Below are 24,004 nucleotides of genomic sequence, written 5' to 3'. Positions count from 1 at the left end.
ACGGTAAAAGTAATCCTTAATTTTACCTATTGGATTGGATGAAGACATAAGAACCTTCCTCAAAAAACAATGCCACCGAAAATCAAACATTCTTGCTGCAGTGACAGGATTGCGACGCAAGAGTTCACACCTGTCTGCCCACTGTAACTGTTCAACTGTCTCTGATCTACCTTCCTGTTTAAGAATACTATAAAGAAGATTGGTCCATCGCATATCAGCGGAAGAAAACGAACAAAACCATGTAGGGACACCCAGTTGACGAACGCATGCAAGGAGGTCCCGTTGTGCAGTCTGCCAAAAAGCTGGGGTACCACGAATAGGTTTGAGAAAACGATATCCATCATCAAATTCCAGTAACTTTTTTAAATCCTCCTCATTGTTTAACACATCACGACTAACAGTCTGAGACACACATCCCCCTTTTCCTTTACGTAATGCAATAGATACATTGGACACAACCTGTTCAAGCTCAGACATGCATTGAGCAAAAAATATATATTCTACATTTTGTGCAAATCTACCATCAGCATGTAAAATTCTGTTATTAAAGTAACGTGACAATGTCAACCGAATTTCTCGACTTTCATGATATGTATTACGTCCCAGAGGAAACAACGCTGGAAAGCATTTAGCTTCATTAGCAAGATCAGAAAGCAATTTTACAGGATTATTTCCCTCTGCTGGAGCCAGATTCAATATACCATCAAAATACTGATCTAGTGCTTCCTGACCAATATCAATAGGCATAAGACATGTATCCTGGAACATGCAATGTTGTTGTCTATCATGCAATTGCTCATCTTCAACATCTTCAGATACTTCAACACTTTCTATATTAGCATCTCTCTCCTTTCCTAAAACCTCAGTATTTTGCTCCCTACAAAACTCATTTACCCACAATGCGTTAAACTCCACATCTTTATAATGCATATTTGTCAATTTTAAATATTTTAATGCATTTTGAATATGCATGGTGTCAACAAACTGATATCTATAATACCCTTTATACGTTAGCTTACGCTTCAATTTTACAGGTAACAAAGACCCTTTAACATTAGAAGTGGGCAACAAATTGGAAGTTTGTACAATATTTGCCGGAACACATGTAACAGGGCCATGAACTCCATTTTGACCCCCTTTTGGTAATGCTAACATTTTCATGAACGGTATATTTAAAGCAATCAAATGTTGTTCCAAACTATTCAAACATGCCAATTCAGGTGGAACAGGATGAACTCTTAAGTTGTTTGAGGCGCTTTCAGGTGGCATTTCACCTTTATTAATCTTATAATGACACGTGTAACAGATCCACATATTACTTTTACAAGTATCCAACCATTGACATGGCATTATACAGTTCTTATTACATTTGTGTAAATATTCTTCAGTTACACATTGATCTAAAATTAAACCTATCGTTTTGCTCTTGCAATAATAATCCCTTTCAAAACTTAAAACCTGATGTCGAAACAACAATCTTTGGCAAACACAACACACAAAATCTGGCCCATCTTTGACTAAATCCAAAAACTGCTGCATTACAAAATCAAACTGTCCTGATTTTTGTTTTATTTGTTTCCTTTTCAATTTCATACCAGCTTTAACACATTCTTTATATTCATTATTTCCGTGATACTTCATTCTACTCATGTTCTTTATATTCTGTCTGTGCAACTGATTTAACTTGTATTTCCTTTTGCTTGTCTCCTTAACCTTTTCCTTGTGCAAATCATCTTCCCTATACTTCCTTTTGCTTGTCTGCTTTACCTTTTCCTTGTGCAAGTCATCTTCCCTATACTTCCTTTTGCTTGTCTGCTTTACCTTTTCCTTGTACAATTCATCTTCCCGATACTTTGTCTTGCTCGAATCCATCTTCCTTTCCTTATACAACAAATCTTCTTGATATTTAATGTATTTTTTGAATGACCACTTTCTTTTGTAATACTTAGAAAAATTATTTCTGCTTGAAATACACACATTTACAGCACTCTCTACAATTTCTTTTGAAGTGTTTCTAGAAATATACCTTGTCCCCACCTCTGACAAGTTACTTGATTTGCACAAATTAAAGCAGACATCTTTATCCACACACTGGACACAAATTACAGGCTCAAAATGATTCTCAAACTGCTTCAAGTAAATTCCTTCCATTCTCAACACTGTACTCATAGAACTGTATTTGACCCATTTTCCACCATTACAAATATATATGTTAACACAAAAAGCATTTGCTGTACCTTGAATTTCAGTATCTGAAGCACAATGTCCAACATATTTTATCTTTGAATGTTTAATATATTCTGACATTGAAGAATATTCTTTTCCTATTAGCTTCATATGTTCCTCAGTGTTATATTCCATGTACTTAACAACCGCAAGTCTTACCTTCCGATGATTTTTTTCAGAACCACTAATCACTTGAGCTAATGCTCTAAAAAAACTATTATCATCTTCTACAACCTTATTTGACTTACAAACACCACCTAATGATCCATAAACAGTAGGTAGTTGTATATTCTGCTTTTCATAATTCATATTATATTTAGTGCATAATGTTTGTGCCACTTCTGTAGAAATAGGACTATATTTGAACATACTTTGACCTATAGAATTTACTTCCATTTCAGACTGACAGCATATGTCATTCTGCATTGCTTTCAATGTGCCATCATGCTGTTGTTCAATATTAAACTGCTTTTGATCTTCAATAAGGTGTCTATTGTATTCCAAATTTAAAACATTATTTTCATCTTTACATTGGGACCTAATATTGAACCTTTTCGGATATGATGTATGAGTTTTGCAATATCCATAACAACTCTGCAGATCAGGCTCATGAACACAAAGTACAGTTTCATAATGGTTTTCATTGCAGTTTTCCAAATAGATACAATAATTTGACAAAAGCTTACTGTTACAACTGTATTTTAACCAATGACCATTATAAAATGTAAGAACACTGACTCCTAAAAAATCAGCTGTTGCTTGTATTTCAACTTCTGTAGCCCAATTGTTGACATATCGCATTTTGGACTTGATAAGGTAGTCTGACACCGACACATACTCCCTTCTCAAAATGTTTTTATATTTTACACTATTCTTTTCCAAGTGTTGCACAACAGCAAGTCGAATTTTTCGATGATTCCTTTGTGTACCACTGACAGCTTGAGAAATGGCTCGGAAAAAACAGTTGCCATCAGCCACTATACTGCCATTTTTGCAGGGTGTCCCCAACAAGCCAACACGTGTAAACACTGGCTCATTTGGTTTTTCAAAGACTATATTTAAATGTGTGCACAAAGTTTCACAGATATGTTTAGAGATGGGACTAAAAATCCAGTTTTTATTTATTACCTCATGAACAAATGTAACATCTGAATTAACTTCAATAATTGCATCATTTCTTGGCAAGTCTTTTTCAGAATTCAAATCAAACTCAATTTTTGCACATCCATTATTTTGGATTTTTTGTTTTTCTTGCTGTGAAATGTAACCATTGTCCGCAACCATGTCATCAAATTCAAAAGTGATATTAGAATTTTCTGAACTTATTCCTCCTTCACAATAGTTATTCACGTGCTGCATTTTCGATACATCTTGCAAAGTCTCCATACCAAACTCATCAGCTGTGCATGTCACTTCTGAAATTATTGGCAATGGCCTTGCCTTTAAATTTTTAACAGTCACACAAATACCAGTTATTTCAAAAGGTTTCCTTTTACTGAGCCCTGCAGCCAAATTGCAAATGTGATCAAACAAATGTTTAAGAGAAGAAAAATATACAACAACACTTTTACCATTTCCATCAACCATGCCAACAGCACTTCGTGCATGAGAGTCAACCAGTGCAAACTGTTCATTTTGGGAAATTACTGCACATGTACTATCACACAATGTCAAAATACATGCATCATACTGTGTACACATCTTTTCTAGTCCACTTGATAGACTAACATAAGCACCACTCTCAATAAATTCCCCTTCAAGCACATCTACATCGCCACTGACAACGTCACCATATTGAAAAAAAAAGTTATCTCCATCAATAAGTGACTGTTTTGGCAAATCAGGAACACTCAACATATTGGACATCTGACTGATCCTATTAGCATCTCGCAAATCTGTGTATAGCTGATCACCTAAAACAACAACTCTGTCAAGATCTTTAGTCTGCCATGAAAAAACACTATGAACTGTATGTTTTGCTAAGCTTACCAAAGCTATGGCCATACACTGAACTCCTCTATATTTAAACTGCTCATTTCCCTGGTGAAAAGATCCTCTTACACTGTTTCCAGGTCTGACAGAAGTGTTATTCTCAAGCTCACCTGCAAAATCACTACCAATGTTACCACTTTCAAATCTAACAGCACTACTATTTTCAAACACTACATCATCTATGATGTCACTGTATGTAAACACTGTACCACTTTGCATTTCAGAATCTTCTTGACCTTTCTTAACAGAAAGGCTATTAATGCCATACCACTGTGCATTTAAAGATGTCCTTACATTCCTAATGTGAACCATCAGATCATTAAGGCATGTGTTGAAAACAGCCACAGATGTGCCAATATCAGCTGCCAATCCAAACACATTGCGTGTCCCACAATCAACCATTACAAAATAATCATTGTGATGAATTATGACAGTAAATGCACTTTGAAGGTTTAGCAGACACATTCCATCCTTTAACAAATATTCTTGCAGATTCTCATACATTACAGACTCTGCTTCTAATAATCCAAAGTCTCTGTACACTGGCTCACCAATTTCTACATTCCACTTCCTACCAAACAAACTGTGCTCTTCAAACAACTTACCCAACTCCTTCTCTTTGCCATCTCTTTCATGGCTTGCCTTGGCATATGTGGCTAACTTGCTCCCTTCTACAAATATGTCATCAACATCTTTCTTTGTCCATGTGCACACAGGACCAATCACATGTTTAACTGCAGCAACAACACCACTAGCAATCGATGCATTCACATCACAATTTAATGGTGCAACTCTTACATCAGTCCCAGAAACAACAAAGTGCTGCAATTTTTCTGAACAAACACATACATTAGTATTATTCCTACCCTTCATAGACTGAGGTCTTCGGCACATACGAAACCCTCTCTTCTTTGGCATCTACAATAAAGGGGAATAAAGAAGAAAAGACATGAGTACTTGACAAATGCAAAAAAAAAAGAAACAATAAAAGTGTTTTAAGCACATATACCCTTTAAGCCCAATGACATAACCTTTAACCCCTATACATTTCCAATGCAGAAAACACAAACGGAATTACAGAAAGCTTAAAACTATATTTACTAGGGGTGTAACGGTACGCAAAAATCACAGTACACAATATTTACTGTACAACACAGATTGTCATGGAGTTTGGCAAATGTTGTATTTAGTATTGTTGATGCAAGTTTTATGACTTAGTTTTGTTAATTAACAAATAAAAAAAAACAGAAATGCACAGAAACATTTTCCTTTTGAGTAATGTTGGATAAAGAAATTTTACACGCCTTACACGCCCAGTTCAGGTCTTGCAGTCTCTACTAATGAGCTGAAGATTTAAACCAGGTGTGTCTAATGAGGGAGACATGCAAATTGTGCAGTACTAGTGGTCCTCCAGGACAGGTTTGAAAACCCCTGTGCTACGCCACACAGAACCAGATATAAAGAAATTGCATTTATTCCACTGTATGTGGTTATGGGGACACTTCAAATGTTTTTAGGCAGAAATTGTATACAAAAATAGTATTATTCCTGCCTTTAGTTGGAGTAAAATAACTTTTGCAAACATTATTATAGAGAAAAAAAATTCCTTTCTGCAGACAGTTCTGGTTGTTACCAGCATCAGACAGTAAACACCCAAAAAAAGAATGAACTCTTTAGCATGTCGCATTCAAAAGTTATTCTCATTTTACTGAAGGGTGTGAAAATAAATTTTTCATATAAATATAAATTTTTTGTTTTGCACATATAATAAATAGCAATGGATTAATTATGCACACAACCTAAGAAAATGCTGTGAATGGACTCATTTTTTAGAGTAGGACCTAAGAGAAAAGATGGTGTATCATTTGTGGCTATCTGTGCTATCTGACACAGTTCACACTCAAGTTTCCCATATGTTTACAAAAGACCATTTTTACCTTATTATTCATTCAACAATTGTTGGATGTGTGTTGATAATAGATCAGAAGAAGAATGTCGAAGAACAATAGATTAGAAGAAGAATGTCGTTATTATTATTATTTTTTTATTATCATTATTAGGCAATTTACTGTTGCCTACATCTAAATTCTATGTCTGCTTAACTTTTTTTTTTGATAATATTTTAAAATGTTGTATAACTATAGTGTGTTGTTCTGTACACACAGTTGTTAGATCCAGTTTGATACAGAGCTCCGGATACAGGGCTCGCAAAATCGCTAACCTGACGTCCCGGGTCTATTGTGAATTCCTGTCGGGCTACCAAAATGTATCTGTGCCCTGCCCGTCGGGTTATCTTGGGGAGGAAATAATAATTTAATGTTTTTTGCTTTGTCTCAGATTTAGTTAGGTCATTATATTGTATGTATTTCGGCGTCCTCTTGTCAGTCATTATCCTCAGATAACAAGTTGAACTGTCAGGAAATGAAGTAAAAGCATAAATAAACCCATCCTTTTAATGTGCACGTCTGATATGCGCGCGACCCTCTGCACGCGTTTCTCCCGGCTTCGCTCTTCACGAGCACCTGCTTCCTTTGTGCTCAGCAAAAAAGTGCAAACTCAAGTCATTTAATAAAATAGCGTCATTTCATTTAGGGATGCACCGAATCCAGATTTTTTAGGTTCGGCCGAATCCCGAATCCACCGTTTAAGATTCGGCCGAATCCGAAACCGAATACCGAATCCTACTCGCATCCTTATTCCATTAACACAGTAAAACACATTAATGAATTATACAACGTCCACAGCATGTATTTTTCATTTTATTTAATTTTAACTGTACATAATGCCAGGATGACAAGTTGGAAAACTATTTTGACAATTACCATAAGCCTATGCATAATGAAAGCGATGCGTTGCGACACGCTCGTTTTTCCAATAAGCAAGCAGCTCCGCGCTGAAAACAATATTTAACTTTGAGTGAGAAGCTCCGCTCGTCAATGTCAGTTTTCACACGGCCGTCCAATTACAATGGAGGAGGGGCGGGACATTACCACAGCAACCAACCGGCTCACAGCTGAAGCATCACAGCTACCAAGCGCTCGGCTGAAAAACAGCTGGCATTTGGTGTCCTCAAGGCGTTTTCAGCCGTGTTTAAAAGTTTTGGTGTGTCCAGCCCCTAAAGCTCACCGAAAGAAAAAGCTCATCTCCACGTCAGCACCCGATGTGTGTAATCAACGGCCGCGTGACGTCGACCAGCGTAGCGCAAGCCTAGGATTCGGTTCGGTGGAAAAAAAATCTAGGATTCGGCCGAACCCGAACCCCGTCAAAAAGCCCAGTATTCGGCCGAATCCGAATCCGAATCCTGGATTCGGTGCATCCCTAATTTCATTTGAACCTCATAGACTAACATTGTTTTAGCGTTTCTTTCTTCAGTTAGTAACTTAAATATGTGAGAAGGAAAATATATTTGAGTGATTTCCGATCGCTTTGACACGTCTAGGCTATTAAGAGAATATGATGTTAAGCTTTTGATAGGTGACTAAACAGCAGTGGTAAGATCTGCTTACCTAAAGCGAATAGAATGTGTGTTTGTCATTTCGTTTTACCTTAGAGTCTAACATTATTCTAGCGAAAATAAACGGCTAAGATCTGTTAACCTTAAGGGAATTAAATTTCATTCCTTTTTAATAAATATCTGCTTTAAGTCTTCTATATTGTGTTAAAGTGGTTGTTTATATATTTGATAAAATACCATGTTATCTAAATACAATGTGTGATGTGTTGAGGTATTTTTTATGAAAAAATAACCTGTGTTATAATACATCCATATAATATTTCAGTAATATAACAATTAAATTATTCTAACGTTAGGGGACCTTAATATAACCTAAAAATAACATTAAGGGAATGTTTATTTTCTTAAAGAAAACATTCCTGTCTAACCAAAAACCTTGGAAAATAGGGGAACGTTTTGGGAAGCAAATTGTTAGCTGGGGACGGGCAGGAATACTTGGCTTACATGGAAATCCAGGATTTATCAATATTCTACATAAAACAGTGTATTTTTTATCCGGGCTACTTATATTCATTTCGGGCTACCAAAAATTAAAGGGGACAGAGAATGAAAAACCATTTTTACCTTGTCTTTGTTGAATAATGGTAGTCTACCCACATTCACAAACATACAAAAAGTGCTAAACATGCTAAACATCTCAGTCTCATACAAAGTCCTCTTTTAGAAATGTCAGCCAGTAAACAGCCCAATCTGAAAAACTGATGCTTATGACATCACAGGCATCTAACTGCCCTTCCACTTTAAAATAATTGGCTACATTTTTTGAGTGGCAGCAAAGTCAGCCAATCAGTAATGAGATTGCAAGTTAAGCCAGTAGGGGGAGCCAAATAGGTGCAAAACCACTTGTCTAAATTCCCCCTTCTAATAGAGCTAATTGAGATAGGTTTTTAGGAAGCTTCTAAGGCATTATAGACCCAAACAAAAACTTTTTTGTCTACATGTCACATCACAGAACAAGGAAAAATACTCCGTTCAATCATTCTATGTCACCTTTAAACGAGTGTCTGCCCGAAGGGCTACCAGGGATTTTAAAATTTTGCGAGCCCTGGGATTTCAAATTACACGACATCCACATGTTTTACTAGGCTAATTCATAATTTGAAGTAATAATAATTGTAATAGTAATTATGAAATATTATAATAATTCATTCCAAGGAACAAACTGTTGAATATTGGGAACGAATTCTACATTTATGGCCATACTTTAGACTAAATAAGAAAAATAATGGTTAAATTGTGTCCATAATGTAGCATAAAAGATAATTCTCTCTGCACTCCCTTTCAATTTCTTCTCCCTGCTCAATCTTAAAGGTATAGTTCATCCAAAAATGAAAATTCTAACATAATTTCTCACCCTCATGTTATTACAAACCTGTAAAAATATCTTTGTTCAGATTAACAGGAAGGAAGATATTTTGAAGGATATTTGTAACCAAACCGTTCGTGGACCCCATTTACTTCCATAGTAGAAAAAATAATACTATGGAAGTGAATGGGTTCCACAAATGGTTTGGTTACAAACATTCTTCAAAATATCTTCCTTCCTGTTCATCTGAACAAATATATTTATACAGGTTTGTAACAACATGAGACATGAGAGTGAGTAAATAATGGGAGAATTTTCAATTTTGAGTGAACTATCCCTTTAACTTTGATTTTTAATTATGTATAAGGCTTGAATTTCACAACTTATTGCTAGACATTTTCACAGATTCTCGAACTAACAAATTATCAAAGTGCATTCTGGGTTAAGCAACCGGTGCGGAGCGTAATAAGCGAGCGAAGCGGAATTTTCGGAATGGCGTTCTGCGCTCTGATGGTAATATTACCGCTCCGCTAAGCTCTGTTCACATGCTCTGCCCTGAAACGTCAGGTAAAGCACATAGCACACAGGCTCTCAGCTGAAGGAATACATATGCCTACAAATCAAATGCTTTGGTAAAGTCACACAAATTAAACATTGAAATTCATGTTGCATAAAAATAAACACTGAATTTTATAATTACTATGTTATCGTTTTTTACAGTGGGTCATAATATAACGCCAACGTCCATATTGATAAATCTCAAAGTCACCGTGCTTTTGAGTGTACGCTGGAAATTCGGCACTTTTGATAAATGAGGACCACTGTGTGCAGATGAATTGATGTGGTTAATAGACCCCTTAATCACCCAGGTCACTGTGACGTCACCACTCTAGCTGGAGGCAAAAAATAAGTAGCAACTCATAGCCGGCGCGCTAAAAGTTTGAGTTTTTGACTTTAAAATGTCATCTTGTGTTTTTGGATGCCAGATTAGAAGAAACAACACTTTTGGTTCAAAAATAAAGTTTTACCGGGTCACGGCAGACATTTCTTCACAGAAATCAAGAAGACAATTGTACTTGAATGCAATACGGCGTACAGACTAGACGGAGACGATTATAAATAATGCTCGTGTTTGCAGTGCACACTTCATATCAGGTAAAATAATCTATGCATGTACTGTTGTGTTAATTTTATTTAGTACAAATCAGCAAGTTTCTGTTTTATAGGTGAAAAGTCGCCAACCGCGCTATTGTTTAGCTTAAATGTTAGATAGATGTGTGTGCCATTGTTTGAATAGTCTCTTAAAATAATCCACATTGCTAATCATAGTTAGCCCAGCGATAGGTTACATTAGACAGTAAGCCTAGACAAAATTACCCAAAGCACCTGTAATTCATATGTTGTCTAGGAAATATCCAAAACCTGGTTAAAATCGCAAGAGTTAATTTACAAAAATAGCTGTCACGGTCCCGCTGAATCAGTGACTGTACATATTCGGACACTTCCAAAACTGCTTCTGCATCCATGTTTAATAAATCCCTCCTAAAACGTGCTATCTTAAGCTTGTCAACATTGCCTCTGCGGCTCTTTTTGCCTCCAGCTAAACCCCGCCCACACAAATACTTCACAATGTTTACCAACTGTAAAAGGGCAGATGGGGTTTAATCTTTGCGTGTGAGGGAGAGCTCCCTCACTACCTCCCACACTCTCGTGCGCCTCACGCGCTACCTCCCACACCTCACGCGCTATATTGCGGGTGGCATCACGTGATTTCCCCCCTCCGTACCCGCGTTAAACTCTGTTTACATTTTTAAACCCTTGTTTTGTGAAATAAACAGACTTGCTTCGATTGTGATATTTTAACTGGGTTTTTTTTAAAATACTATAGGCTACTGCGATCTCACCCAAGACAAAACATAACGCTTTTCACAACCATTTACCTGCGTGTATAACCTAGCCAGAACAATATCATAAAATAATTCAATAAATACATTTGGTGTCACATTTATAGATATAAAGGCTAAATGTCTCGCCCGCTGCTGGCCAATTTAGTATGCATTTGGCGGCCATATTCCACAAGGCGCTCGCTCACTCGTAGCATTGCGTTTAATGGAGCATGTACTTTTAAATGCCCATCACTTGATTAATTTTCTACCGATTTTCAAACGGTTTGGTTTGTTATAAATGTCACAAATGTACCTATGACACTGCATTCTTAATGAATAATTTTCATGAATCATGTTAAAGCATCCAGAATTATAGTCACCTTTATAACGTTTGTAAGAAATCAACCCGAAAATCGGTAGAAAATTTAGCAAGTTATGTTCATTTAAAAGTACCTGCACCATTAGAACTCAATGCTACGAGTGAGCGAGCTGTCTGAGGTAAAATGGCCGCCAGGTGATGACGTTAGAGACTCCGCCATCACATCCATATAGACTATAAATAATTAACGTTATTCCGGTTTCTATGGCTACGATTTGCAGTTCCTAAAAGAAATTACACTTACAATTACACAAAACAAATTCAAGTGAGCAGAAAACGATCGAAGGCAGGCAAGATTTATATGGCACACATTTTTGTAGTGGATTGCCAAACATTGCATTATTTTAATTTTACTTTAACTTTTGTTACATTTGCTAATCGGAGTATCTGTTATCAAGGCATTTTCATCACAAAATAGGCCACGCAGCCGAAGCGGCACCTATAACTAGTGTTACCAAAAAAGCATTTAAGTTTCGCCTCTTTGCTTTGATTTTTTTACTCTCATATTCTGAATCAAGCGAATATCTTTACGTGGGAGTCATCTCATTTGATAAAAATCACTTACAAAACCAGTACATAGCCTGTTCACCAAGTAACGTAACCACAATTTAATTATTTGAAATAAAACGACACTAATCCCAAATTAACCATACGATGTTAAACTAGTGATACAAACAGCAATCAATCTGCTAAAATAAGATTGTAACAATTAAATATAATAAAAAACACAGCATATCATGATTAACGTTAGGCCTATAGACAACCCAATGTTACAACAGATAACCACCTCAAACACTATGTCTGACCGAATCCAGAAATTTTGTAAACAATAAAAAGTAAGTTACATAATGTGTGTTGAAACGTAAGATTACACATCAGGTCAACAAGGTTGCAGCAATAATATTAGAGCTAATTCAACAACCACAACCGTGGTTCTTGTAATAACTGTAATGACATTAAAAGAAACACTTCTCAGTAATTATAAACATAAAGCTTGCATTTCGGAATGACAAAACCCTCACATCTCGCTAAATAAACAGATCATTATAACTCACCTTGTCTTCTTTGGTCACCTTATCCTCTTTTTAACCGTGTTCTTGGTATATGATCCTCTTTTAAGCCGTGTTCTTGGTATATGATCCTTTAAGCCGTGTTGGTATTGATCTTCAAAGGTCTGTTGTCTTCTTCAAAGTGAAAGCCTTGAAATAACACTTGCAATATCAAAATAATCTCCACGCGTCTCTCTGAATTTGGTAAAACCAAAGGTCAGTTTGAACGTGCTAAACGCAAAGGCTAGTTTTATTCGATGCATAAGCAGCGTCTTTCAAAAAATTCAATCAAACCAATTAGAGGCGCCATAAAGAAAATGGGGGCGGGGCGACTATAACAATAACGCCCATTAATCCACAAACCATTCAAATTTTAAAATATATTTTTAATTTATAGTTTCTCAACTACTCCTCTTGACGCACTTACAGAATATTTTTGATGTCTACAATACCTGATTCCTTGACTTAGCGCTGCAAAAACCTATCACCACATGACATCACAATGTTGCCACGGTGATTTGTACAGAACTTCATGTGCTTTAAACTTTCTCGATGTACAGCGATATCACACATTAATCGTTTTGCGCAACTAAATTAGCAGCAAACGTTCTAGAAGAGAATACAAAGGACTGGGATTCAGAATAGAAAGAAATAAGACTTTAATCGCCTTACATACCGTGGAAATTTCCATTCTTTTCCACGAACTTTCTAGCCATTTTCATCCTGCTCAAAAATAATTGTTAATGTTATATAACACAATTAACACGTCACTTACAACTCTGTCACAAAGCATATCAAATAAACTCATTTAAATCTAAGGAAAATGATTTTTCACCCTATATGTATTCTTTTTAATTTACAAATTACATTTTGCAGAACATCTGTCTTTTTAACATACATGCCCCAGTTTCTTTGGGTCTTATTTTGATCTCCAGTATGTTTAATTAGGCCTATTATGACAAAAACTTACTATTACATTAATTTCTGTATATTAGTCAAAACAGAAAAATCAATACTTACTGATAATTGTTAGTTTTTTTATATATACATTTTCCTATTATTTACAACTTTTTGAATACATCCCCTTAATTCTAATTGTCCTATGACTTGTTAAATGACAACTAAACACACCCTGAATACTAAAAAACAATAAACAACACAAGAAACAAACCAACTGAAATATATTATTTATTAACACAAAAAAAAATGGCTTTGTCTTCATCAGTATAAATGCTGGCCTCTGGACACATCAGTCTGGGTTCCAACCTCAGTCACATCTGCACACATAAACATACAAATACATTAACTACATTATAACTATACCTTTGTTTCATGTGACTACTTTGCAATCAACAACAACACAGTAGCACACAATTAACACGACTAAACCGCATACATGTTTAAAAAGTACAGACTTTAAAAAGATGGTTCACCCAAAAGTAAAACTAGCAGAGATGGGACCAAGTCACACATGTGCAAGTCTCAAGTCTGAACCTTCAAGTCTCAAGTAAGTCCCAAGTATTTTTTTTCTTGGGCAAGTCAAGTCGAGTCACAGGCTATGTCAAGTCAAGTCCTTTAGTAGGTCAAGTCAAGTCCAAGTCAAGTCACCTTATTATTGTAATTTTACCTGCAGAATCTGGTCTTAATAAAGATATAGAGAATATAAAGATATAAAGAAATACTCATGTTCAGTAAAATACATCATGGAATCAAACAAAATTGTAATCTCTTCAGTTTGCGCGCCTACATTTGAAATAACGAACTTGAGCATGCAAAAGACGCGATATATAAACCGGCCCTAACATTGTAGAACCCAGTCATTTTTCTCTGTGTGTGTTCAGGTGGCAAACTTAGAAAAAGTAGCCAAGTCTCGTACGGCTCAGATCAAGTCACAATTCACAAAAATAGCGACTCAAGTCGACACGAGTCCAAGTCACCAGGTCACAAGTCCCCATGTCTGAAAACTAGTAATTTCATTATTTACTCACCCTCATATTGTTTCACTCTTAATGTCTTTCAATTGTTTTATATAATTAAGGCTGTTCTTACCCAAAAGCTTCAAAAGAACCAAAAGTATTTAATAACTCCACCCAACTTCTATAATACGTTATAAATATCTTCGTAGTACATGTACTATATTAATATATGTAGAAGTATATGGTATAAATGATTCAGACACTGTAAATATGCTTTCTATTCGGTTGAATGAAGTCTGATATTGCATCAGTATCATGTGAGCCACTACAGCAGACATATAATGTGCTCTAGTCCAACAAGATAGCACAAACTAGATCACATGAATCTGAACTAAAAAAAATAAAATGTATATACCTGTACACAAAATGATGTGTTATAAAGCACTGTGGGGGACCCTAAACATTGCAAACACTTACACAGCCTTAACAAATCATTAAAAAACATTAAAAAAAAAACTCTTAGCTAACTTTACCAGTTACTAAAACTAATCCCTCTAGTTTGATCCCTCAACATGCAACAACAACCCATGTAACAAAACAACACAATGATTTATTGTTAAAAATATGATTAATACTTCCAGTATTTAAGCTGCCCTACTGTAAGTGGTCACTGTAAATGAGTCTGTATTGTTGGCTACCACTTGTCCCTTCAGTAAGGACACAGGCACATACGTTTTTAATCGCACATAAGTCGCAAATTTCTTTTAAAAAAGCATAACCAAGCACATCAGTTAGTGCATTTTATTTACTATTTAGGCTAAAAAAAAAACTTTAACCTGCGGACAATGGTAGTTAGCACTCCTTTGCCCTTCTAAGTGCATGGCAACACAAAAATTGGTAGACTGTCCATTTACAAAAAGAAAAGGTTTACTGAACCATTAACACCAAAACATACATTTTAATTGGTGTCTTCATCAACATCACTGCTGTCCTCTGGACACGCATCAGTCTGGGTTGCAGCCTCAGTCACATCTGCACAAATAAAAATACAAATACATTAACTACATTATAACTACATCTTTGTGTCATGCTGCTACTTTGCACTCAACAACAAAACACACATGCATGCACACACATGTCATAAACAAACCGAAACACTAATGTCTATTTAAGAAAGAAAGGGTTTACTTAACAATACAGTACTGACTTCCTTTCTTAGTTTAAAACGAAGCAACTGGCACACTTACCATCACCTGCACAGCTGTATGATGCCTGAATAACTTCAAGCTCCTGACGAGCTTTACTAAGTTCCGTCTTTGTGGCTTGCAGCTCTTTCTTCAGCATTACCACCTTCTGCTCGGCGCACCGCTTTTGGCGAACCTGACGAACCAACAGATCCATAGCTTTCCGGTTAACTCTGAGACACTTGCTATACACCTCCTGGCGAGGCATAGCAGGATCCAGGCAAGCATACTGCAAATTCAAACAACCATCACATCAATACTAAATCATAAACAAACAAAACTTTACAAACATCAAGCATGACTACAGTATATATACTGTGTATATATATATGTGTGTCCGTGCGTGTCTGTGCATTTGTGCGTGTCCATGTCCGCGCACTTGTACATGTCCATGTGGTTGTCTGTATGCAGGTGTGTGTGTTTGTGTGCGCACTCACGCGTGTCTATTTCTGTGTGAAGGCATGTGTGTGTCTAATTATATGTTTTCTGACTGCAAAATGTTTACTAATACTACAACTATTCCCATGACATTTTATACCTTCATAATTATACACAAAGAGTGATTAAGCTAAATACACATCTGCTATTCTAAGTTTACTTAATACAATATTATAAAGCTAAATGTAAATGATTGGAACTTTATTGTGAAGTATTACCCATATTTATGGTTTTTCATCCTCCTCGCATATCTGTGTAAAGTATTGCATACAAGTCACAATCTCACTGTTGAAACGCCAAGAACCTAACTTTATATTTACCCATCATTTTCTATTTTGATGCCATAACAGCACTACATTCCATAGTAATAAAAATATCGAAATTAAACTTAGAACCTTTTGTAATGATACACATTCAAGTAAAAGGTATACGTTTTCGATCTAATACAACGGTTTGCAGACCTATCAAAAATGACACCACAGTACCGCAAGAGCAAATCATAACCACTCGTCTTTCGAGCAGCATTCTCGTGATACATTGATTTCATATGCCTTTGCCTTTCTGTCTGCCCAACGCAAACTGAAGTCGAACTCTTTTTTTTATAGCCGTGTTCCAATTTGAAGGCTGTGACCTTCTTAGGACGTATTCTAAGACCGAATTTTTTCACAGCAGCACAACTAAGGCTAGTAAGGCCGTCCCAATTCAAAGGATGCTTAAAATAAATCCTCAAAATGCATCGTAATCTGTTTTCTTCAAAGACAGAGTGCTCGCCTTCTGAGGGCGCACCCTTACAAGATCGCAGCCATTGAATTGGGACACAGCTAGAATTTATAATGTTACCAGGCAACTGTCGATTACACCGTTTCATATACACACTGATTTTTTTACTTCCATTTGTCACTAGGAGAGTGTTACTTTTACGCGCTGCAAACATACTATCATATAACTTGCAATCGACGAAACCATATGCATTCATTAAATCTTACTTTGCGTAACACTTACTAAACTAAAAGATGCATTAGCAATAGCGTTAACTGTTAACGTTACGTATCGAAATATGACCATTACTGTAGCCTACTTTACACAAGTGTCTTATCGTTTCTACACAAATATAATCGTATTTACGTTTCAAAGCCTACATTCCATCTTCTTTTACAAAACAACATTTTGTGTTCCAGCCTTTAATTTAATAGACATTTTCTTGTTTTCACACAAAATTACATAATCACGTCCACATACTTACGGTTGACAATTGAAATTCTTGTCGAACTGCATCCACCTCTTCATCATTAATTGATGGAAGTTTACTTGGGGAAAAATCTGCCATTATCTGACAAAAATACAATACTTAATCAAAATAATATTCACATGTATACTTCATTAACAAAGTTATAATACAAATCAAACGCAAAATCATACCAAAGTCTTAACAAACAGCCACCACGTACGCCTGCTTAAACTTACTTTCACGACTGAATGACGTGACACTATAGAACCAGTAGAAACGCCAATCCCGCGTAAATCACGGAAAACAGCGCATACATTTCAAAATTTTAAATAAATACTTCCGGTATGCGACTAAAAAAAAATCAAACTTGAAAAACTGTACATATTTGAAAAAAATAAACAAACGAAAATTCAATTAAACAAACAAACATGAAAAATACAAGATGCATACTAATACAGTAATTTCCACACCATAATTATATAAAACCAACCTGATTTTAGTCACTATAATTTTTATTTAATTGTTAAGGTTACCTCCGTAACATGTTCACCTACACTTATCAATTATATTCATATTAATGTTTAATGGTAATAATAACAATACATAATACTAAGTTTAATTGTTAGTTTTATTCCATTTTACTACTTGTCTCCTTACTACATTTCCAGCTATAACACTGTGACCTGCTGGTCCCTTGTTACTTTTTATATAACATTTTATTACATGACACAAATAGTTCTCTCTTATACCCTTGGTTTCATTCCATTGTCTATCACCTAAGTAACCACATTTTACCTAAGTTGTTAAGTTGTTTCTTTTGTCTAATAATGCTAAGTAATCCATGATTTCCACTTTTACCTTTTATAAAAGAACCTCTGTAAGAACAAAGGTTTTGACTATTGATTGACACAGACAATAAAGTGCAGTTCGTTCTTGACCCTTTAATCCAGTTTCTGTACTCCATCAAGCAACTTAAATTCATGTTTTAAAAACTTTATTTTAACAATTATTTTCTGCTCTCCCACTCACTCACACACAAATAAACAGCAAAACAATACCTGTGACACATTTTTTATTTAATTATTTTATTAATTTACTTATGTCTACAAAAATGCCACAAAAATCTGTTTATATAGCCAAACAACTTCTGCTTACCCTGCATATTTAAATGCAACCCATCTCTCCCATACAACTGCTGAACAATTTGTCCTCTAGACAAAAAAACGGAGTTTGTACGCAGAAACGCCACATTCTCCCAACTCTCAAAACAATGTTCCAGTAAGGCATTGCACTCTTTCACCACATTCTTTTTCTGCAAGTCATCCACAGGCCGTGGCAACACTGCACACACAGCAAAGTACATTGGCTCCTGATGACCATCTTGAATGCGGTTGATCAACGCCAACATCTTATCCACTAGATCCTGAGGTCTGATACCACTAGCAATATCATTTGATCCAATGTTAATCAAGACCAACATGGAGCCCGTTATTTTATCAAAATGCCAAACATGCTGGCCCAAACTGCGACTCAAATTTGTCCCAGGATGCACAAATGCTTGGATATTATTGATGTGATCCTCAACTCCACGGCATATAGAGTCACTCAAAAGACACACCTTCAACCCTACAAAAACATATTGTTAAAATACAACCACCAACATACAGAGCTACATTGTATAATAAAATTTTTTTGTTTAATAAAACAAAAAGTTTTAAAGTTTGAGATTGTTTTAAACACACAAAGCATATGTTTGTAACAAATTTAAAGGAACACACAACTTTTGGGGATTTTAACTTATTCACTGTATTTCCCGTAGTTAGATAAGGCCATACATACCCTTTTCATCTCTGTGCGTCCCGTAACTCTATCTGACACATCCACCACTAGCCTAGCTTAGCACAAAGACTGGAAGTAAATGGCTCCAGCTAGCAAACTGCTCCCAATAAGTGACACAATAACACCAAGGCTGAATCCGAAACCGCATACTGCCATACTATATAGTAGGCAAAAAGCAGTAGGCGAACGAATAGTATGTCCAAAACCTCAGTATACGTAAAAGGGTAGGCGAGAATAAGCGGGATTTTGGACTATTTCTCGCGAGATTCAGAGGCACGTGTACTTAAGTATTGTCCGAAACCGCCTACTTACTGAAAATGTAGTAAGGGAACCAGCACGAGAACAGAGTAGTACGCCCGAATCCTCAGTATCCATAAAATCAGTAGGCGAGAAATCCCCGGATGCCCTACTGAGTCCGCCCCGATTCTGAAGCGTGCATCGGATGGACACTTCTATCCCAGCTTTCCCATGATGCCACGGGAAAGCAAAGCAATCGACCGGAGACCAACCAATCGGGTGATTTTGATACGTTACACAGGACTGTTCCTCAGCACCCTGACTTCACGCACAGACCAACCAGGATTTACCACAAACTGCTGCGCTGATTCATGAAAATAAAGCTGTAGAATTGTCACAGCTGTGTTGAGATGACAGTAAATATGTGATGGTTTGTTAGAAAAATACATTTGAATAAAGTTTTGTTTCATATGGGATTCACTTCAATACGTTTTCATTTATTGTGATCGTTTTATTCATTCATTTTTTATTCATGTTTCCTGTTGTTTTAAGTAAATACAAGAGATTGCTTCACTAAAATGTATATAATCACATTGCCTGCATTGTCTAATTTGTATTCAAGCACAGCTGTCATCTGACAATAGATATTAAATTACAATCTGCTTGTTTTACTTATTTTGTCCCCTACAAAATAATGTGTAATATATCTGTAACACTGTTACAGATCAAGTTACTTATGCAATCAGGTGTTAGTGCACCTGTCCCTCATACACACGCATACGTTTTCATATCTGTTAATAGGTTTGTTTGAGTTTATGCACCGGTGTAAGAACCAACAGCTGGATGACATCAAAGTACCGTGAGAGTGATTCCAGAAATCATACGGAGAAGTCTGATTTCGAGTTGCTCTCGCGGTATTGTGATGTCAATCTCCTGTCGGTTCTTGTGGTTCCGCATGAACTCGAACAAGTCTACTACGTCATGTCACATGATAACGTCAACATGGCGAATGCTGTACATACTTAACGCGAACGTACATACTACCTTAGCGCACGTTAAGTAGGTACCCAATGAAATTCAGTACCTACACAGTAAGTATGCGATTTCGGATTCAGCCCAACATTTTCCAATCTATATGTTGTGATTTGCATAGTCACAGTGTGTACAAATAACAAGGTTATATGAGACAGACATTTTTTAACTATATACATAATGGGAACTATACTGTATACTCAGAAGGTGAAGCACTACTACTTGGGCGGAGTGATTTCCTCGCAGCACCCGAGAAGCTCCTGGTAAGGAGCAGAGCATTCGCTCAGAGCTGGGCTATTCAGTCCACCCAAGTAGCAGTGCTTCACCTTCTGAGAATATGGTTGATGGCTGTGTCTCATATGACCTTGTTATTTCTACACAATGTGACTATACAAATCACAACATATAAATAGGAAAATGTTGGTGTTATTTTGTCACTTATTGGGAGCACTATGCTAGCTGGAGCCATTTACATCCAGTCTTTGTGCTAAGGTAGGCTAGCAGTGGGTGCATCAGACAGCGTTACGGGACTCACTGAGATGAAAATGGGATGTATGGACTTATATAACTCTGGGGAATACAATGACTCAGTTAAAATTCCATTTAGTCAACGTGTTCCTTTAAGCACAACATGGTTTTAAGCGCAACACATTAATGAATTGGAGTCTTACACAAACTAGCCTTTTCTCTAAACTACCTTTCCCCTTAATTTTAATGTAGCCTACAATTAAACCCCTAAAATTCATCTTTGAGCATCAAAACAATATGTCAAAACACTTAACATGACTTAACATTTAAATTATTTTATTACATTTAGAAATACAAAATGTTTTGGTGAAAATAACACACATTGCTTACCTCTCTCAACTACAAAAGTTTTTCGGCCAATCTTCGACACAACTTGACCTGACTGAGCACCTACAACAATATAAAAAATAATCTTGCAATTTTTGCATTTGCATTATTTAAACGTTACCACGATAAACTCACATACCTGTAGTGTTCATGTCCCCAGCTAGTCGATATCAAGCTGATCACTAATGCAGTACAATTCAAAAAATGCACACCAAAACTTCACCTATGAAAGCTCCTCCTTCGCTGCTGTTCTCCCCAGGACCACACAATGGGGGTGCTATAATCCCTTTTTTCTAAATTATTCAAATACAAATATTTAAGGTTTGTTTTACAATCAAAAAATATGTTTCGTGTTGATACAGCATTTAAAGAAAAAAAAACAGAAAAAGCTTTTAAACATCCAAACAAAAAGAAGTCTTACAGCATTTTCTCCATCTAGGGATTTTGGAAAACTTCAATCAATTCTTCCTTCCAGTGAGGCATGACGATTTTGCATTTCGCTCACTCCCTCTATCGCGTTCCCTCTCTCGCGCTCTCTTGCGAGTCGACGTCACAGTTACGTCACGCGCGCATGGGGTGGCAAAAAAAGTGGAAATGAATGAGACACGAGTGAAACGAACAATATAACTCACTAGAAAATGTTTTGTTGTGCTGTTGAGTGTCACAATAGGAATGCCAAAATAGATGACCTTCATTTTTATAGTATACCGTCGTCGAAGACACCATTTGAAGATAAACGTAGGTGTTTATGGTTGCAATAAAAGCCCTCAACCGGACAGACTGGAGTGATGAAATCATCTGAAAATCTTTTAATAATTTGAATAGAAAATAATTAGAGAAGATATCCGGTGTTCTGTCGAAGTCTGATCCCTCTTTGTGTTTCTTATAGCGTTTTCATCACGTTACGTTTATAATTTATTTAGAAAGATTAAAGATTTGAATTAGTTCATAATATCAATAATATTACCATTTATTAAAGTTTTCGTATTTTTTTTTTCGTTTTCTAGTACTTCTTTTTACCTAATATCTTAGCCTATGTCTTCTTCCTGTTTGTTCTCATTTATGATGTTTACTAATAAATATATAAACATAGCACACACACACACACACACACACACACACACACACACACACACACACACACACACACACACACACACACACACACACACGATGTAAAGTGTAAATAATATATAAACAGGCCTATACAAATTAATTTGTATGTAAACATAATGGTTTTAGATCAAACACGTAGGCTAAAAATATAAGGAAGAAATTGAAAACAGGAAATCAAATAATGAAATATTTAATAAATTATATTATACAGAATACATGATAGTATTGCTCTTATAAGTACTTCAGCGATTCATACTGAAATAATAATTGATTTACCAATAAAGAACAATACATATACATTACATACATGCACACAATTAGTAGCCAAGACATTTAAACATACATATACATATATATATACATATATATATATAGACCATTTCAAAAGATGTAAACAACACTGGTCCAGAAGCACTTCCTGTTTCCGTTTTTTAACACTAGATAAACGTTGGGATAAAATAAACCAACAGAACATATAAACCTGAATTAACTGAAGTTAAACAAACATCTTAAAGATAATAATACATGTGAAATTAAAAAATAACTGTCACAAACTGTAACAGGAAGTGTTTCTGGACCAGTGTTGTTTACATCATTTGAACTGGTCTATATATATTATATTACACATTTAAATGGTTCATCTAAGTTTACATGCTTAAATGCCTATTTACTACTGTTCCCTTTAATTCTTTTGACATGGCGTGGGGTTGGCATGTGTGCGAGGGCCCTTCCATCACTGCTTGCAGTTTTAATTCTTTTTCTTTTTCTTTTTAAATATTATTCTTCTTCCTGTTCCATTGCGGTCTATGGCAGCCCATAGAACCGTACATAGGAAAGTTATGAAATTTGGCACACTGACAGAGGACAGTCCAAATAATATCCCTAGCAATTTTGGAGTCTCTATCTCAAACCCGCTAGCGCCACCAACAGTCCAAAGTTGCACTTACGTTTTTGCTTATAACTTCTGATCCGTAAGTCCTAGAAACGAAATTCTTGTTTCCTCTGATTCCTTGGTTCAAGACGATTCGATTAGACCCTATGACGTTATTTTCCGTCATGAAAATTTTTCCGCCATTTTGAAATATTCGTAAAACCTACTTTTGCGAACTCCTCCTAGAGTTTTTACCCGATTGCCACGAAAATCGGTATGCAGCATCTAGAGACACTCAAGGCAAAAAGTTATTAAAAGAATTTCGATAAACCAATCCGTTCTCGTATAGCACGTCAACGAATTTAACATAGAGCGCAAAAAAACTGATTTTAGGCTGTATCTTCGCCAAACTTAGGCCTATTGACACGACACTTGGTACTCGAGATGCCAGTCAGGAACTGAGGGTGCATGCACAGTTTCGTTGCAGCGCCACCTAGTGGTCAGACGAATGTTCTATACGCCTATAACTTTGGCTGCGATAAAAGTATTTTCACGGGACTTGATTTTTTGGAGTCCTGAGTAGTCGCCGAGTCCAACGATACCAAACATGCCAGGATTCGCCTTACGGTTAGCCCTGTGCATCAAAATAGCACTTAAAAAACACGCGCGAATAACTCCGCGAGCGTTATTCCGATCGACACGAAAACACCATAGGAAGAATATTGCATTACCTTCTGAACAAAAAGTTCTATTGGCGTTATATTAAAATTTTCATCAGAAATGGCCGAAAAATGCAAAAAACGAAAAATTACCTTTAAATTTTGCATTTTTTACACATAAATGGTTATAACTTCGCAACGAAAAGAGATTTTTTCA

The 24,004-nt window shown here is 36.1% G+C and overlaps 2 protein-coding genes across 6 annotated transcripts in view; one reads left to right on the top strand and one right to left on the bottom strand.

The window, feature by feature from the left end:
• fbxo25 (F-box protein 25) overlaps nucleotides 1–24,004 on the top strand; it is a 172,640-nt gene that overhangs the window by 66,173 nt on the left and 82,463 nt on the right. The gene's annotated exons all lie outside the window — the stretch shown is intronic.
• On the bottom strand, nucleotides 13,490–22,287 carry LOC135776033 (uncharacterized). Of its 3 annotated transcripts, XM_065286653.1 has the most exons (8): nucleotides 21,563–22,287; nucleotides 21,281–21,434; nucleotides 21,145–21,204; nucleotides 18,334–18,804; nucleotides 17,194–17,280; nucleotides 15,516–15,741; nucleotides 15,224–15,300; nucleotides 13,490–13,629 (listed from the first exon to the last, which is right to left on the bottom strand). In XM_065286653.1, the coding sequence occupies exons 5-7, from the start codon at nucleotides 17,275–17,277 to the stop codon at nucleotides 15,227–15,229; spliced, it is 384 nt and encodes a 127-aa protein (XP_065142725.1). In that variant the 5' UTR covers nucleotides 17,278–17,280; nucleotides 18,334–18,804; nucleotides 21,145–21,204; nucleotides 21,281–21,434; nucleotides 21,563–22,287; the 3' UTR covers nucleotides 13,490–13,629; nucleotides 15,224–15,226. The 3 variants fall into 3 exon arrangements, with proteins under 3 accessions (XP_065142725.1, XP_065142726.1, XP_065142724.1); XM_065286654.1 differs by lacking the exon at nucleotides 18,334–18,804; XM_065286652.1 differs by lacking the exons at nucleotides 13,490–13,629; nucleotides 15,224–15,300; nucleotides 15,516–15,741; nucleotides 17,194–17,280 and having other exon boundaries at nucleotides 18,234–18,804.

This window comes from Paramisgurnus dabryanus, chromosome 21 (genome assembly GCF_030506205.2).
Source record: "Paramisgurnus dabryanus chromosome 21, PD_genome_1.1, whole genome shotgun sequence".
Taxonomy (NCBI): Eukaryota; Metazoa; Chordata; class Actinopteri; order Cypriniformes; family Cobitidae; genus Paramisgurnus; species Paramisgurnus dabryanus.
Note: the sequence above shows the minus strand (reverse complement) of the source record. Positions and strands in the feature narration are given on the sequence as shown.